This window comes from Punica granatum, chromosome 7 (genome assembly GCF_007655135.1).
Source record: "Punica granatum isolate Tunisia-2019 chromosome 7, ASM765513v2, whole genome shotgun sequence".
NCBI classification, from domain to species: domain Eukaryota; kingdom Viridiplantae; phylum Streptophyta; class Magnoliopsida; order Myrtales; family Lythraceae; genus Punica; species Punica granatum.
The window spans coordinates 7059427-7075995 of NC_045133.1; the positions used below are offsets into that span (position 1 = coordinate 7059427).

Sequence of the window (16569 nt, forward strand, 5' to 3'; positions counted from 1 at the left end):
TCATTTTTTACAATATTTGATTCCAAATAGCGGCTTCATTTGTTTTTTCAGTAATAACTCAACTTTACTCAACTCAACTCTATTTTTCTCCAATTTCAACAATATAATGGGGTTATTACGCCAGATATCTCACAGTATCACTCGTTTCTCAAATCCATTTTATAGTATAAAAATTATCCAGAAAAGCTCATGGTTTACATCTAGTTCCGAATCTATCATGACGTTAATTTTTTCGTCATCATTTAACAGTGTTGCTAACGTGGAATGTAAGGGGTCCAGTTTTGTCACTGTGCCTCTTTATTATGGATAGATTTGAGAAAAACATTAAAATCATGAGATAAATTTGAGAAAAAATAAAATCATAGGATAAGTTTGGAACCCACTTATGTCTTTAACGGACAAATTGACAGCGCGATAGATTGATGTAAACCATAATTCTTTTTTAGTAATGTTTAAAGCATGTGATAAATTTGAAAAAAGGTAAAACAATGAGATATATGTTGTAATAACCTCTAATATAATTATTATTGTTTTGTCTTTTTCTTCCATTTAATAATAATTTTTCACTCATATTTTTTTCTAATAATTTTTATAATTAATTTTTTAATAATAAATTTTATATCTACTTTCGTATCTATAAATACATACGTATATATTATCACACGTTGATATATTCATCAACACTTACAATCATTATATAAAATCAAATTGAGTTGAATCACTAATCCAACTAAAAAATCAAAAAGCAAGCTAGTCTTACGAAATGGGGTTGATATTTTCTCTCTCCTGAAGCGTTAGAGATCAATCAATTAATAGGATGAGTATAAACAAGAAATTCTACTCTTAAAGACCATAAGTCGACATTCGGCTATTAATTATGATTTCATACCCGTGTTAGTACCGTCAATGTCCCATCATTGTCCTGGAGGGTGTTTTCGTTGTTTGGCTGAAAGGAGCTAATTAGGCCAATACAATTAATGCTCTTGACAATGACGAGGAAGAAGGAGAATCACATGCTTTAGATTCAATATCTCCATATCCTTTCACCAAAAAAAAATATCTCTATATCTCTAAAATATTTACTATAAATATGCGTCCGTACTTCCTCATTGATTTCTCATTTATTTGTTAGATCTTCCATGCGAAGGAGTTTATATACTTGTCCTCTTTTCGGAATTATTGGTATTGATATTCACTCGTTGCAGCGTAAATTTATATCATTGTATGAGTGAGATATTATACAGGAATTAGAGTGTTAAAAAAAAGAGTTATAGAGGTAATCAATATAGGTCTGTTCAAGCGGTTCGATACTTATTTTCCTTAAATAAGATCTCGAATTTAAGTCTTATGAGTGAAGAAAATTTATACTTGGAGAACTTTATTTCTTGATTGCCAACATAGTTCAACTAGATTAGCTAGCAGCCTATTGACTTTTAGATACCAGAGCATATAGAAAATATATATATATATAGGTAAAAAAATGATGAAAAAAGTGAATTTTCATGTACTTCCAGGACATCTAGCACATCAATCTTGAAAAAATTACCACAGTTTCTTCAATTATTCAAAAAATAATAATTTTTCAAAAAAAATAATTATGCATGATTATACACAAATGATATGAGTAATTAACTAAAATACACCAAATATGACATAGACAAGATTTATCTTTTTGAGGCCACGAACAAAATATTGATAAAGTTCATTTAATTGGAATCGAAACGTCAGTATAACGTAGAGCTGAATGTTTTGTAATTTGAGTTACGTAGCGCATCTTTCTTTCGCTCCCCTCTTTTATGTATTATAATTGATTTTGATTCAACAAAGAAAGGAAGATGGAATATGTCATAAGGCGGTGATAGTCGAATCATCGAAAAAAGAGACTAAAAGTATGTTTCAACTTAATTAAATAAGGACCTAAAAGTTAGGTACAAGTTAATTATAAGATAAAATGAATGTAAAAAAGAGGGAAAGATGAGAGATGAGAGATAAGGTCTAAAATACTTAATTATTAAGAAAAAAATCACTTATTTAATTAAGTAAAAAAATTTGACTTAATAAAATAAATCATTCTTCACTTATTATTGCTTTTTATCTCTCATAAAACTTTTCTCACTCTTATTCATTCTTATCTTTTTCCTATACATTTCTTTTCGTAACTAATTAAATACTTAATTTTAAGTACTTCATTTATCAAATACCACCTAAGAGTGTGTTTGTTTTAACTTAATTAAATAAGTACTTAAAAGTTAGTTACAAGTTAGTTATAATAAAAAATGAATGTAAGAAAAAGGGAAAGAAGAGAGACAAAAGATCTAAGTTGCTTAATTATTAAGCGTAAAATTACTTAATGAAATAAGTAGAGAATTTTGAGTTAATGAAATAAGTCATTCTTCACTTATTGGTGTTTTTTATCTCTCACAAAACTTTTCTCATTCTTATTCATTCCCCCCTTCTTCAAATGCATGTCTTCTCTTAACTAATTAAACAATTAATTTATCTAACACCACCTAAGATTCACTCAAAAATAGATGGAAGAAAGAACCAACGTGGATTGGTTAAGCGGTTCGGTGCTTCTTCCACTTAAGCAAGGTATCGAATTAGAATCTTGTGAATGGAGAAAATCCACGTTATGAGAGATTTACCCTTTAGTGGACCGACTTAGTTCGACTAGATTAGTTAGAACCCATTGGATTTCTGGATATCAAAGTGCACGCTGAAAACATATATGGAAGAAAGAGGAACATACTGACAATTTTGAAATGACGGTATGGATCGCTTGAAATTACTTACATGAATTGGAAAACAAATGATCATAGCTGTTTGCTGTAGTTACTGGTTAGTTATATGAGCTTCATAAATTTGCCTAATTCTATATGTAGTTCTTTAATATTCAGAGGAACAATTTAATTTTTCGTCCAAATCCACTTAAAATATCTCGTAGTTAGGACCAAATCAATACCTATCTATAATTTAATTTTATTTAGTAGGCTAAGAATGCACCTTGTCTTAAAAAAAATTTATTGAGGAATTTTTTTATATAAAAAGAAAAAAAAATTAAAAAGAGAAGGGGAATATGGATGAGTTTTATCCAATTGAGTATCTGCTGCCTCATCAGTTATCCTCCTGCCTAAAGAAGGGAAAAGACTACAATTTACATGCCGTGGTGGCTTTTTTCTTTGACAGATTCTTCTTCATTTCTTTTTTTTTTATCAAAACTAATTAAATTCTTTCAATTTTTTTTTTTAAAAAAGCTATTTTATTTCATATTAGAGTTTTAAGAAAAATAGCCGAAACGTACAATTAATTAATACAACTCTTAACTAAATTTCTTATCCCTTTTCATTATAAAACTTGCATACACCTAAAACTAGGAAAACAAAATAACGAAGTGAAGAAATTGCCTGTCTTGTCGCCTTTCTAATTATACTTAGCATATTTATTTACTCATTTATGATAATGGTTAGTACTTTTTTCACCTTATATGGTGAGATAAAATTATCTGAGATTATTTTTCTCATGTTCTTCATGAATTCCATTTTATTCTTAATTCGAAAAAATGCTTAAGATGATTTGGAAAAAAAAAAACTGTTGCTATGCTACGCACTTTCCTTAGCATATTCAGTTGACCCTAAGAAACCCGCAAGCTTCCTTGCTAAGGAAACATGCATGGACTTTGTACTATCCACCCACTATTTTAATATTTTGTTCCTTAACATTTTGGCCCCTCAAAAGAAAAATAATAATGATACAGCCGTTATATATCGGACAAATAAAAAGTATGCAGCGTGAAAAGCAAACCGGAACATATTTATATTTACAATACACCAACGATGTGAAATGTCAAATATATTACACAAGTTTTTTCTATTCTTGTTTCATGTCTATTTTGGTTTTCTTGTAAAATAAGGTACGTACAGGTTAAGAGTATTGCTACTACACGTCGATCCTCGGGAAGAATTATTAATTGATATTAATCGACAAAGGGGGATGGCCTTTTGAATTTTCGTAGTTACGACAACATATAAATAAATAGAATAACAACATTTCAAACATTTTAGGTGAGCTGATGGCGGACAGCTTGATTGACACGGAAAGGGGGTCATAGGAAATCAATCAAATTAAAGAAATTAAAGATGACTTGGGTATGAAAAAGTAATTAATTATCTAATAAATGTCTAAGGTCTGCTAGAGGTAGCTCGAATATTGTTGTATGGAGACTTTTCATGTGTTTAAATAAATAAGAAAAATAACTAATTCTCGATCGACTTAAGAAATCCTCTTTACCATTCATAATGGGAAATTAGGCTGGACGTCGATAAGCTAGCTGCGAATGAATCCTTTATTAGTTATCATTAACCACGAAAGCCGTGATAAGACCCTCAAGAAGGTTCTCCGAATCCGAAACTTCGTGCAGCCATGTATGGCTTGGTCAGGGTTGAATGACTCGTGCAAATCAAGATCGAGCCCATGCTGGAAGTATTATCTCACAAGTTGAACTCGCTAATGCACGAATATTTACTTATAAGAGAACGAGTTCATGTATTGATGCGTTCTTAATTAAGGAATTCAATCAATGATTCCGACCCTGCTGTAATTATCAGACCAACTTTTTATGTCGCGAGCTTCTTCGGATCCAAAAGAAAATGGATAGGGTTAGGAAAGGATATGGATATGGCTAAAGATAAAAAAAAAAAAAAAAAGGATTCTCCTAGCTTTTCCTAAGCTACTTTATGCCGTGGAAATGGAACTATGGAACCTATGCCAAGAAAATGTCAATCTCAATCACTGAATGCTGGACTCATTTTGGTCATGTTACACTCACATAAAGGAAACCCGATAATTCGAAACAACACCAACGCCCAGAGGGCATCGGCTTTTGTTTCGCCCCGGTTTCAACCTTATGAAACTCTCACGCGACTGTAACAACCAATTCAAAAACATCGATCCGAGGTGACCCAACATGATACGAATCGAAACTCCGGAAGCGTGCCATTGCTTCTGCAACCATCGTCCACTGCCTCCACCGGCAGATTAACCTTATTTTCCGTTAACGATCCCCCATCCAAAACGCTGACATGGCGAACTTTATCCACAACACAAGTACGAGAAAAAGTCATCGAAGAACCTCATAAAAAGAAAAAAAAAAAAAAAAAGGGGACGACTTTCTATCAAGGAAAAAGCTCGGAAATAGCAACAAAAATGGGGGGATTCCTCTGTTTCTGCTCGCAGTATATATCAAGAACGTATCGCACCGACGCTAACCCAACTGATCTTCAAACCTACCGGCTCGGTCTGCCGGTCCCCCCCAACTATCAGTTTCCTCATCCTCAGCGGATTCCTCTGCCCCGCAAAAATCTTTGCAGTTTCTCGAAGATAACTCTTAACAGACCCCGGAAGAAGTTAAAAAGGGTCATCCTTATCTCTTCCTTAGTACTGTCTGCTTGTTTTTGGGTACAAGCATTGGAGGCCACTGAGCACTGCAGAGGAGAATTGAAGGGGAGAATCTGACATGGGTTCGATGAGTGAGGCGGCAACGCAGGTGCTGATCCCGGCGGCAGCTCTTGTCGGGATTGGGTTTGCTCTGCTTCAGTGGTTCTTGGTGTCCCGGGTGAAGGTCTCCGACAGCTCCGGGGCGGACAATGGGTACAAGGACCGGCTGATTGAGGAGGAGGAAGAAGGGGTCGACAATCTCGATGCCGTCATCAAGTGTGCCGAGATTCAGAATGCCATTTCCGTCGGTAAATTTCCTCTTACTCTGTCTCTCGCGAGAGTGTTGTGTTGGTGCGTTCTGCTTTCCTGAAACTGTTTTCCGGGTTTTCTGTTCCATTATACAGTTGGAAAGGGGAAATGATGAGCTAATAGTAAAGTTTCTCGCTTGTGGAGATTTCACTCTGGTTTGGAAATGTAGAAAATCCTGCTAGACAGGACAGTTGTTTGTGAGTGGACTTCAGATTATGATGTTTCGAAGTTTTCCTAGCGGATCAAGGTTTCGAGATTGTGGGTGTTGAAGATCATTTATCGAAGTACTTCGATCGATTCCCCTGCAGTAAATATAAGATCATATAATCATCGCATGATCAGTTTGGATTCGATAATTCCTGTGTTTTTGGTGTTAGGATGCCCTCAGCAAGCTTCTCCCCGAGGCTACTGGATGTTCTTTATGATTTCCATCTTTTGATACTGAATCTTACCTCCTCCTTTTGTATGTTTTGCAATTATATATTCAGATGTTTTAATATTTAACGTTACTAGATTCATCGTATTTTTGTTCCTTCTGAGCATCGAAAGAATTACATAATTAGTCGAGGACATAGATGTATCTTTCCTTTTGTTTTCTTATGATGTTTTATTCTAATAATCTTAGCAATAGATTCATGCTCTTTTTATGTTTTTGGGTTCAATATTATATTCGGCTGAATAACATCAGAAATGTTCCGATCACTGATGTTTTTCTCTTTCAGGGGCAACTTCTTTCCTCTTCACTCAGTACAAGTACCTCAGCATATTCATGGTTGCTTTCGGGCTCATCATCTTCCTCTTCCTCGGCTCTGTGAAGGGCTTCAGCACGCAGTCCGAGCCCTGCACTTACAATCCCACGAACCTCTGCAAACCTGCCCTTGCAAACGCCTTCTTCAGCACTCTTGCCTTCCTGCTCGGGGCCCTCACCTCCGTCCTCTCGGGCTTCCTTGGCATGAAGATTGCAACCTATGCAAATGCAAGGACAACCTTGGAGGCACGTAAAGGTGTAGGAAAGGCCTTCATCACGGCTTTTAGGTCCGGGGCGGTGATGGGATTCCTCCTTGCTGCAAATGGGCTCTTGGTTCTTTATGTGTCGATCAATCTTTTCAAGCTCTACTATGGTGATGACTGGGAGGGACTCTACGAGTCGATCACGGGTTACGGTCTCGGAGGTTCTTCGATGGCTCTATTTGGGAGAGTTGGAGGCGGTATATACACTAAAGCAGCTGATGTCGGGGCTGACCTCGTCGGGAAAGTCGAGAAGAATATCCCCGAAGATGACCCACGAAATCCTGCGGTAATGTTTCTCTTTTTTACCATTCTCATTTATGTCTGCAGCTTTACCGTGAGTAGTGAATCTCTTCAGCTAGTTTGCTTATGATATGGTGTGAAATTATGGACTAGTTTGTACATTTCCATATTGATTAAGCAGCAATCGACCATCTTATCAATCCTCAGTACAGATGTTAATCAAACAGATACTTGTTCAAAAACACATGTTCATGAATTTTCAGTTTTCTATTAGTTTTCTGTGGAAAATAAGGAAAAATATGTCAGATCGAACTTTCGAGAGGTTCGACTATCGGACGATTTTATGAAGGGAGATCCACACGTTTTATTAATGTCTGTTCATTTTTCAATGGAACTGTAAGCTTTTGATTGTATCATTAGTACTCATTTCACATGCTATTAATACTTTTGTAGGTCATTGCCGATAATGTGGGAGACAACGTGGGGGACATTGCCGGTATGGGCTCAGATCTCTTTGGGTCCTATGCCGAGTCATCATGTGCAGCACTCTTCGTGTCATCAATCTCGTCATTTGGAGTGAGCCATGACTTCTCTGCCATGTCCTATCCTCTCATCGTGAGTGCCATGGGGATTGTGGTCTGCCTGATCACGACACTCTTTGCCACCGACCTCTTCGAGATCAAGAACGTGAGTGAGATTGAGCCGTCCCTGAAGCGCCAGCTCCTCATCTCGACTGTCCTGATGACTGCTGGGATTGCCATGGTCAGCTTCTTTGCTCTCCCGTCGGAGTTCACCATCTTTAATTTCGGGACTGATAAGGTCGTTAAGAACTGGTATGGTTTCTTTTCATTGAATATCATCTTTGGGTCGAATCTTTTCTAACTTTCATTTAATCGAGATATGATTTGATCGATTTTTGCATTTTCGATAGGCACTTGTTCTTCTGTGTTGCTATTGGCTTATGGGCTGGACTTGTCATTGGTTACATAACAGAGTACTACACAAGTAATGCTTACAGGTGATTCATTCTTCACATTGATTCAGTCTTTTTATACGAACAAATTAATTAATATTGCAAGTTACATATTTCGGCAATTAGTTTTTTGTGAACTAAATATATGGATTTGCATCTACTAGTGATGCTTACAGTTGAGCATATATACATTTGCAGTCCGGTGCAGGATGTGGCAGATTCGTGCAGGACCGGAGCAGCAACAAATGTGATATTCGGGCTGGCTTTGGGCTACAAATCGGTCATCATTCCCATATTCGCAATAGCTTTAGCCATTTATGTGAGCTTTAGCTTGGCTGCAATGTATGGTATCGCAGTTGCTGCTCTAGGGATGCTCAGCACCATTGCCACGGGTCTTGCCATAGATGCATATGGCCCCATAAGCGATAACGCTGGTGGAATTGCAGAGATGGCAGGAATGAGCCACAAGATTCGTGAGAGAACTGATGCTTTGGATGCTGCCGGAAACACCACAGCTGCCATTGGCAAGGTAACAAATTAATTTATGAATTCAAGCCTAGCTCAGAGAACTGAACCCAATGTTGACCGGGCTGAACTGTTGGTTCATTTGCTGATCTGGTTCTTCTCCAAAAGAGATCAACCAGGAAAACAGTTCCCGGTCGAACTTGTCCAACCATCTGATGCGATCCGGTTTCTAAAGCTAACATTGTTTGAGCAATGATGCTTTTTATGACAATTTTGACTCCTGACGGTTGATTTTTATCAGACCATTTGAATTAACGAGTCTTCCCGCGTCTTCTGCCTTTATGTGCCAGGGTTTTGCTATTGGATCGGCTGCTCTTGTCTCTCTTGCTTTGTTTGGCGCCTTTGTGAGTCGTGCAGGCATCAAAGAAGTAGATGTGCTGACCCCGAAGGTCTTTATTGGGCTGATTGTCGGGGCAATGCTCCCCTACTGGTTCTCTGCCATGACCATGAAGAGCGTGGGGAGCGCTGCGCTTAAGATGGTCGAAGAGGTCCGCCGGCAATTCAACACTATTCCTGGGCTCATGGAGGGGACAGCAACGCCTGATTATGCAACCTGCGTTAAGATCTCGACTGATGCTTCACTGAAGGAAATGATCCCGCCCGGTGCTTTGGTGATGCTTACTCCTTTGATTGCCGGAACTCTGTTCGGAGTGGAGACTCTCGCGGGAGTTCTTGCTGGTTCTCTTGTTTCGGGTGTGCAGGTAGTGTATACTCGAGAGTTCATTATTATTCTCGGTCTGCAGTTTGTTTATTCTAATTCACTTGCTACTATGCAAGCCATTCTTCGAATTTTCCTTGATGGTTTAGACTTTTAGTCATTGTTTCTTCTACGCAGCATCTGTTGAATTGTGATTGCTCATGATAATATATTGTTTTCTATGTTCGTGTTTTAATAGGTCGCCATCTCGGCTTCTAACACCGGTGGAGCTTGGGACAATGCAAAGAAGTACATCGAGGTAATGTCCTTACATATATCTCGGGATAAAATATCTTAGATTCGGTATGGACTAATAGGCACGCTTTATATTTGCTTTAACTCCATCTTCGATGTACTAAACATGGTCTTATCTCTCTGCAATGCAATTTTTGATCCATCTTTTGCAACACGATTTTATTCAGGCGGGTGGATCCGAGCACGCTAAGTCACTCGGTCCTAAAGGCTCGGACCCCCACAAAGCAGCCGTGATTGGGGACACGATCGGCGACCCCCTCAAGGACACCTCGGGCCCTTCGCTCAACATCCTCATCAAGCTCATGGCAGTGGAGTCGCTGGTGTTCGCCCCATTCTTTGCAGCCCACGGAGGCCTGCTGTTCAAGCTGCTCTAAACTTCACCGAAACTGAAGCTGCACGAGCAGGTTAATAACGTCAGTGAGTCTAACCTTGGGGGTTTGTTTTTACACGTACGATGATCGATGCAGCAGCTACGACAGGTGAAACTCTCGATTTGCTGTAATTAGTGGGTTGGAGATGTAAATGAAGGACGCGGCTGCATACGTTCTTGTTAATTTGTAATTTCACGTCAAATAAATAAATCTACGCATGTATTTTTCTTTGTCCAACTCCGTTGTAATGCTTGGTTCGATATGCTATAGTGAGATGGAAATGTGGTGTGCCAATAAACTACATTGTTGAGATCAAGACTCCGGGGAAGGCCTCCGTCCTACCCTGTAGCCGGAATGGATGGGTCCTCTGCTAAACATAAGGGGACAATCGGACGGTTCCGAGGGAACAGGAGCCTCGCCGGCAGCCGAGGGGAAAAACAAAAGGAGACTTAGCCGCTCTGTTTTTTCTTCTGTGTGTATGCAAGGGCGTTCTAGATCTGATCCAATGGATATGGCAATGGAAATGGAATCTTCTCTTTCCAAGAGAGATGCTAATGTTGGGGAATGGAATAGAATCTTCGGAAAAAAGAAATAGAATCTTCTTTTTTTCAAGGATAAGATCTTTTCTTTTACAAGTTATATGGACCTAGAAAAAGTCGACATACGATGATAACTGCCCTTCCTGCTTAGCCCGGCATAGCCGTGCTAGTTAACGTTATGCAGCCATAGTCGATATTTATTGTAGTAGTGTGATAGTGAAATGAAAACTGTGGTATAGAAAAATAAGAATCATAATTACTATTCAAAATTTTTGATATATTGGATCCATGCTATCTAAAAGACGTTTGTTATCGCAAAAATGAACTGTTTCATAAAATTAAGAGACCTACATGTGAACCGTAAGAATTAATCAGGTAAAACTCACGTGCCCTCGTTGCGCCCCGAATTCAAATTCTTGACAAGTAGAATTCTTACCCCATACATAAACATGATGAAAGCTGGCGGTGGAAGATCATCATAACACTGCCCTTTACGCAAAGTGGGCCCCGGTCGATCAGAACCAATCACCACGTGACACGTTTCACTAGAACGTCCAGCGCGAGCACGACATTTGGACCAGTACCTCCTCGCCATGTGTCCGAAATGACATGCACAGATGACATGGTAGTTAGTTATTCGTCCACGTCACTCTGAGAGTCCTCGGAGGACGTCAACGTTGGCCACATCCACCCTCCGACGAACTATGGAAGACCAATATTTCAGTGCCAAAGAGCCGCAACTCACAGTGACCGAGTTCCATCTCTCCCGCTCCCTCTCTCTCTCTCTCTTCTGACTTTCTCTCTCTACGGCGGAGAAATGGCGATCGAGAGGCGAAAAGCACCGAATCTGCTGCTCTGTCTCGCTCTCTCGTCTCTGGTTGTGATTGCCTCGGCCGGAGTCTTCTTCGAGGAGCGCTTCGAAGGTATTACATACACCTGCTCCCAATTTCGCCACTTTCACTCTTCGCTTCACTGGCTTCAGTACACTGCAGTTCCGATATGTCTCTGTGACCGTCGTTCATCGATTGTCGGCATTTTGGTTGTACTCGATCTCATCTGTGGAAGGACAGTTGTTGAAAGTGCTTTCTGGTGGCAGATCTGATAGGTCCGAGTAGGAAATCATGTAGTCTCTCTGTTAGCTCATTCCACCATTTCTCTGTATATACTCACTTTCGGCTGAATTCATGTGCTATGTTGGAGTCGAGTCCATGCTTATGCAGTAGCCATTGGAACTTGTTCGGCTCTTTAGCTTTTCGTGAAAATGTATTTTCATGTGATGGGACGGTAAACCCTTTCGAAGTGGTTGTCTGCTCATTGCCAAAAATTTAGTATCTAATAACGAGTTTGAATCAAAAGTCTGTGGGATGCCCCATCGAATTTCTTATGGTTGCTCTACTTAACACGCACTTGCTGGCATTGTGCACAGTTTGGACTACATTTTAGAGAATGAAATCTAAAAAGTGCATAAATGACATGATTAAACTTGCTAACATTAAGAGTTTAGACTTGACGTTCATGCTGTGCCATGGCTTACATTATGAATGATGAAATTGCCGGGCAATTCAAATTGGTTCCTGATATAAATTGGTGAATGAGTTGAAGTTGATCTCGTGTCTTTGATACTTACGAGAAGGTTACCTAGAGCCAATGTCTTGGTATTCGTTCAGCTTAGGAGCATTTCTAATTTCTGCTTTCTCATGTTAATTGGTGCAGATGGCTGGGAGAAGCGATGGGTTATATCAGATTGGAAGAGAGATGAAAACATGGCTGGAGAGTGGAACTATACATCTGGTAAATGGAATGGAGACCCTAATGACAAAGGTACGAGTTTTGTGCATCAAGCTGTAAACTCCCACATTTTTTAATCTGAGGACTGCTCTTGATTGGCTTTGCTTTGTTGCCACCTCTTCTTGTGACAGGTATCCAAACAAGTGAAGACTACAGGTTCTATGCTATATCTGCTGAGTATCCTGAATTCAGCAACAAAGACAAGACACTAGTCTTCCAATTCTCTGTTAAGCATGAGCAACAGCTTGATTGTGGTGGTGGCTACATGAAGCTTCTTAGCAGAGAAGTTGATCAAAAGAAATTTGGTGGTGATACTCCTTACAGGTAACCAAATATAGCTCAGAAAAAATTCGGTTTAGTGCCTTATTCTCTAACTTACCATTTTGCTGGTGACTTTTGCTGATTGGTGTGATATATCTATTGCAGTATCATGTTCGGACCTGATATCTGTGGCCACAGCACCAAGAAAGTCCATGCCATTCTGAATTATAAAGAGACTAACCACTTGATCAAGAAAGAAGTGCCATGCGAGACTGATCAGCTCAGTCATGTTTATACCTTTGTCCTTCGCCCAGATGCTACCTACACTATCCTGATTGACAATGTCGAGAAACAATCTGGTAGCTTGTACTCTGACTGGGATCTTCTTCCACCGAAGCAGATTAAGGATCCTGAGGCCAAGAAAGTAATTAAATATGATAACTACTCCATCTACCTTCTCTTTTGAAGCTACTAGATTAAAGATACTGGGGATTGTGATCTAACTGCAATTATGATTGCAGCCTGAGGACTGGGATGACAAGGAGTATATTGATGACCCGGAAGACCAGAAGCCAGAGGTATTTATGCCTGAATTCTTTTTCATCATTGTTTTGGCTTCGTTGTATTTTGCTTATACTAAAAGGCTTTGCTATGTGTCTGCAGGGATACGATGAAATCCCAGAAGAGATCCCGGATCCTGATGCCAAGAAGGTAGACATCTTAAATTCTTTTGAGAACCTAATGCGCTGCTGACTTAGCTTGTCCTCCGAGTTTGGTATTGTTACTAAGTGAGGCCTTTCGGTAATTTCAGCCTGAAGACTGGGATGATGAGGAGGATGGGGAGTGGACAGCCCCTACCATTCCCAACCCTGAGTACAAAGGTCCATGGAAGCCAAAGGTATGTTACTCTCTAAAATGACCTGTTGATGGGATTTCGCAGTCCCTTTGACATTGCTCTGTTTTATATTGGCAGAAAATTAAGAACCCCAACTACAAGGGGAAGTGGAAGGCACCAATGATTGACAACCCAGGTTTAGCAACTTTTATTCTTCTATTTCTATGTGCACCATCATTGTTTCCGTTACATCTTTCGTGGAGCATTCTTAGTTTATGATGGTTTAACATGAGATAATTTGACAGAGTACAAGGATGACCCTGAACTGTATGTCTACCCCAACTTGAAGTATGTCGGAATTGAACTGTGGCAGGTATAAATATCTACATCTTCCTCATATGGCTGAACACCAGCACTATTTTTCTTTTTCCCCTTTTTTGTGTGTGTGTGTGTGCGCGCGTGTGCGTGTGCGTGTTCGGATGAGTAAGATGTATGATTTGGCAGGTGAAATCTGGAACCATGTTCGACAATGTCTTGATTTGCGATGATGTTGAGTATGCGAAGAAGTTTGCTGAGGAAACATGGGGCAAGAACAAGGACGTGAGTAGTTTCCCCTCAGAGACACTCCTTGGGAAATTTACTGGCTGAAATTAATTATAAAGTGATCTTCTGCAGGCTGAGAAGGCAGCTTTTGATGAGGCAGAGAAGAAGAAAGAGGAGGAGGTATTGGTCTTGAAAATAATTTACATCTTTGGTTTTTTTTTTTTTTGGGAACAGTATCTGGGAATAATGGGCGGGCTTTTCTTTATGTTATGAAAACTAATTTATGCCTATTCTAACTCTACTCGGTTTTGGTTATCAGGAAGCCAAGGAAGACCCAATTGATTCTGATGTAAGCCTTTTGAGCGCTATCTTGATCAGGCTAATTGTCTCCCATTTGTCGGGTTTTAATCGTGAATATTTTCATGCATCTTAGATTGAGGATGAAGATGACGACGCTGAGGCTGACGACGCTGGAGATGATTCTGATGCTGAAACAAAAACTGCTGACGCCAAGGAGGAGGATGATGTTAAGGTAAGGACCAGTTTTACGTTCTTAAGTACAAACTTAAAAGCAGCTTCATCTGTTCCATTTGTTGCTTATTCTCTCCCCTCTGCCCATTGCAGGACGAGCTATAGTCCAGGACTCGAGAGCAATATGCTGACCCATCTCTAAGCTTGACGTCTCCGAGATTTTTCGTGTTTCCTCCGAATATTATTGAGTTGTAATGAACTGTTTTATTAGGATAAGAAAAGCTGTAGGAGTAGTGGGCATTCTGAAGTGGTGAGTGGTGACCTATTGAGTTCTTGCGTCGTTCACTGCTTTTAAGCCACTTTCAGAAGAATCAAGAGAACATGGTCTTGTTATAAACATCAGTTCGAGGAAGCAGTTCTTGGCAATGCCCTTTCCCTTGATCTTGTCTAATATTTCCCAGATTTTGCTCAGAAGAACGCATGAATGCATATGTAGTAGAAATCTCCACTAGAAACATTCATTGTACAAACATGAAGCACTTGCATCATGCAAGATATTTACCGGATAAAATTTACAAAAACTATTAGAAAGATAAGGGGGCAAAGAAATCGAGAAATATAGAGGAAATGTAAGACAGCATCAGTTACTAACAGAGGATTTGGGCTTCTTCACGACCAGCACAGGACACTTGACATTCTGTGCACAGTAATAGCTCACGCTCCCCAGCAAAGCCCTGTAGACACTCCCCCAACATATTTCAATTTTAACCAAAAATAAAAAAATTTGATTCCATTCCATTTGCATGTACCAAACGTGACTGTGTCCAAAGAGAAATAGGTTAGTAAGTCACCTCTTGATGATGCCATAGCCATGGCTCCCCATGACCAGCACGTCGGGATCGAGCTTCTCCGCGACCTGACAGATCACATCCCTCGCGTCCCCGTTCTCCACCCTCGTCTCTACCTTAACCTTCCGAACCACGAAAGAATAGTCATCAAATCAGAACATGTTTTCTCAATCATGATGGTGATCGATTGAGCTTGCAAAGAAGAGAATGTTATTAGTCGATCAATAGAGAGTTAAGAGAGGCTCACATCGCTGAATTCCTCGCACATCCTCTTGGCCTTCTCCATCACAGAGTCGGCCACTCTGTTGTTGTACCTCTCCGTCATCGCCACTATGTCAGACGAGAACGAGTACCCTGCCAGCACTACCAACATTTGACATGATCGGATAGGATAGGACGTACAACTAGGAAGATATAGCAATGCCTAGGTGCTCACCGGTGCCATCCATGGCAGTGTAAACAGCAGGACGAGGCTTTGCATACAGGAGGATGACGGTGTCTTTGGAGATGTTGGCCGGGTTCTCGGAGACGACGTTGGCGAGGCACCACGAGAGAGCGTACATGCTCTCCTCACTGTCGTCCACCGCCACCAGTATCCTCCTCTCCTTCCTTTCTTCTCCCGCTGCCATTACTCCTGCCATAATCAAACCTTCCGACCGCAACTGTCACGCACTCAACCCGCCAACCCCGTGCCCGACCGACAGCTATGTGCTCGACGACTTAAGCAAACAACACCAAAGACAACGAAAAAAAAAAATAACGAAAGGAGCTCTACTAACTTTCTGCAGTTGGTATTGCTGTGGGTGGAAGCAAGTGGGGAAGAGGGGTTAACGAATTTATGAAGGCATTGGTTTTTTTTTTTTTTTTTTTTTGAGAATCTATTGGCAGGCGGTATCGGTTGATTACCGGTTGAGCCGATGGTTTATATTGTTTGCCGGTTTTTCGTGGTTTCTTAACTTAAGACGCGAGAAATGAGACACGGGGATTTTCTTGGGTCCAACTCAGCAGCTGCCGGTACGAAATGTTTTCCTAGTCGTAGAACAAAGTTTTGTACTCGCGAGAAACAAAAGCACCGACATAATCGACCGCATGAACAATACAGTCGACTGCATTGTACGTGTTGAGACTTCGTTTATAACATTTTGTACCAATCGACTACACATATATGCAGTCATCTAAAATATACATGCAGTCAATTAAATATTTATCACTTCATTTCGTACAAGTACGAAATATTATTTTCAAAGTATCAAAATATTTCGTACGGATGCGTGCCGTTATAACGAAGAAATTACCATGAGACACAATAACTGCTTCCGGCGAGAATATTCTAATGAACCATTGTTGAGTGTTGTGGTCGAACTCCAGCTCGTGATGTCTGTGCTCTCTGAAACTAATCATTTTTTTCTCAACATAAACGAACTGTTCTATGGGCTCAATCACGGTAAAGATGTTCGGAGATTATATCAC

General features: G+C 39.9%; 3 protein-coding genes across 4 annotated transcripts; 2 read left to right on the forward strand and 1 right to left on the reverse strand.

The window, feature by feature from the left end:
- Positions 1–5280: 5280 nt before the first annotated feature.
- Positions 5281–10051, forward strand: LOC116213853 (pyrophosphate-energized vacuolar membrane proton pump-like). The gene is made up of 8 exons (XM_031548949.1): positions 5281–5741; positions 6465–7039; positions 7447–7826; positions 7925–8011; positions 8165–8495; positions 8782–9192; positions 9388–9447; positions 9611–10051. The coding sequence occupies exons 1-8, from the start codon at positions 5513–5515 to the stop codon at positions 9815–9817; spliced, it is 2280 nt and encodes a 759-aa protein (XP_031404809.1). The 5' UTR covers positions 5281–5512; the 3' UTR covers positions 9818–10051.
- Positions 10052–11072: 1021 nt separating this feature from the next.
- LOC116213854 (calreticulin-like) lies at positions 11073–14677 on the forward strand. Its single transcript, XM_031548950.1, has 14 exons — positions 11073–11276; positions 12067–12174; positions 12273–12465; positions 12568–12826; positions 12924–12980; positions 13066–13113; positions 13214–13300; positions 13376–13433; positions 13543–13610; positions 13742–13837; positions 13913–13960; positions 14100–14129; positions 14214–14312; positions 14405–14677. Exons 1-14 carry the CDS (start codon positions 11171–11173, stop codon positions 14414–14416), a joined length of 1269 nt encoding a protein of 422 aa, XP_031404810.1. The 5' UTR covers positions 11073–11170; the 3' UTR covers positions 14417–14677.
- Positions 14678–14742: 65 nt separating this feature from the next.
- On the reverse strand, positions 14743–15929 carry LOC116213856 (universal stress protein A-like protein). Of its 2 annotated transcripts, none has more exons than XM_031548953.1 (4): positions 15536–15929; positions 15347–15462; positions 15103–15221; positions 14743–14985 (listed from the first exon to the last, which is right to left on the reverse strand). In XM_031548953.1, the coding sequence occupies exons 1-4, from the start codon at positions 15738–15740 to the stop codon at positions 14892–14894; spliced, it is 534 nt and encodes a 177-aa protein (XP_031404813.1). In that variant the 5' UTR covers positions 15741–15929; the 3' UTR covers positions 14743–14891. The 2 variants fall into 2 exon arrangements, with proteins under 2 accessions (XP_031404813.1, XP_031404814.1); XM_031548954.1 differs by having other exon boundaries at positions 15347–15453; positions 15536–15922.
- Positions 15930–16569: the final 640 nt, after the last annotated feature.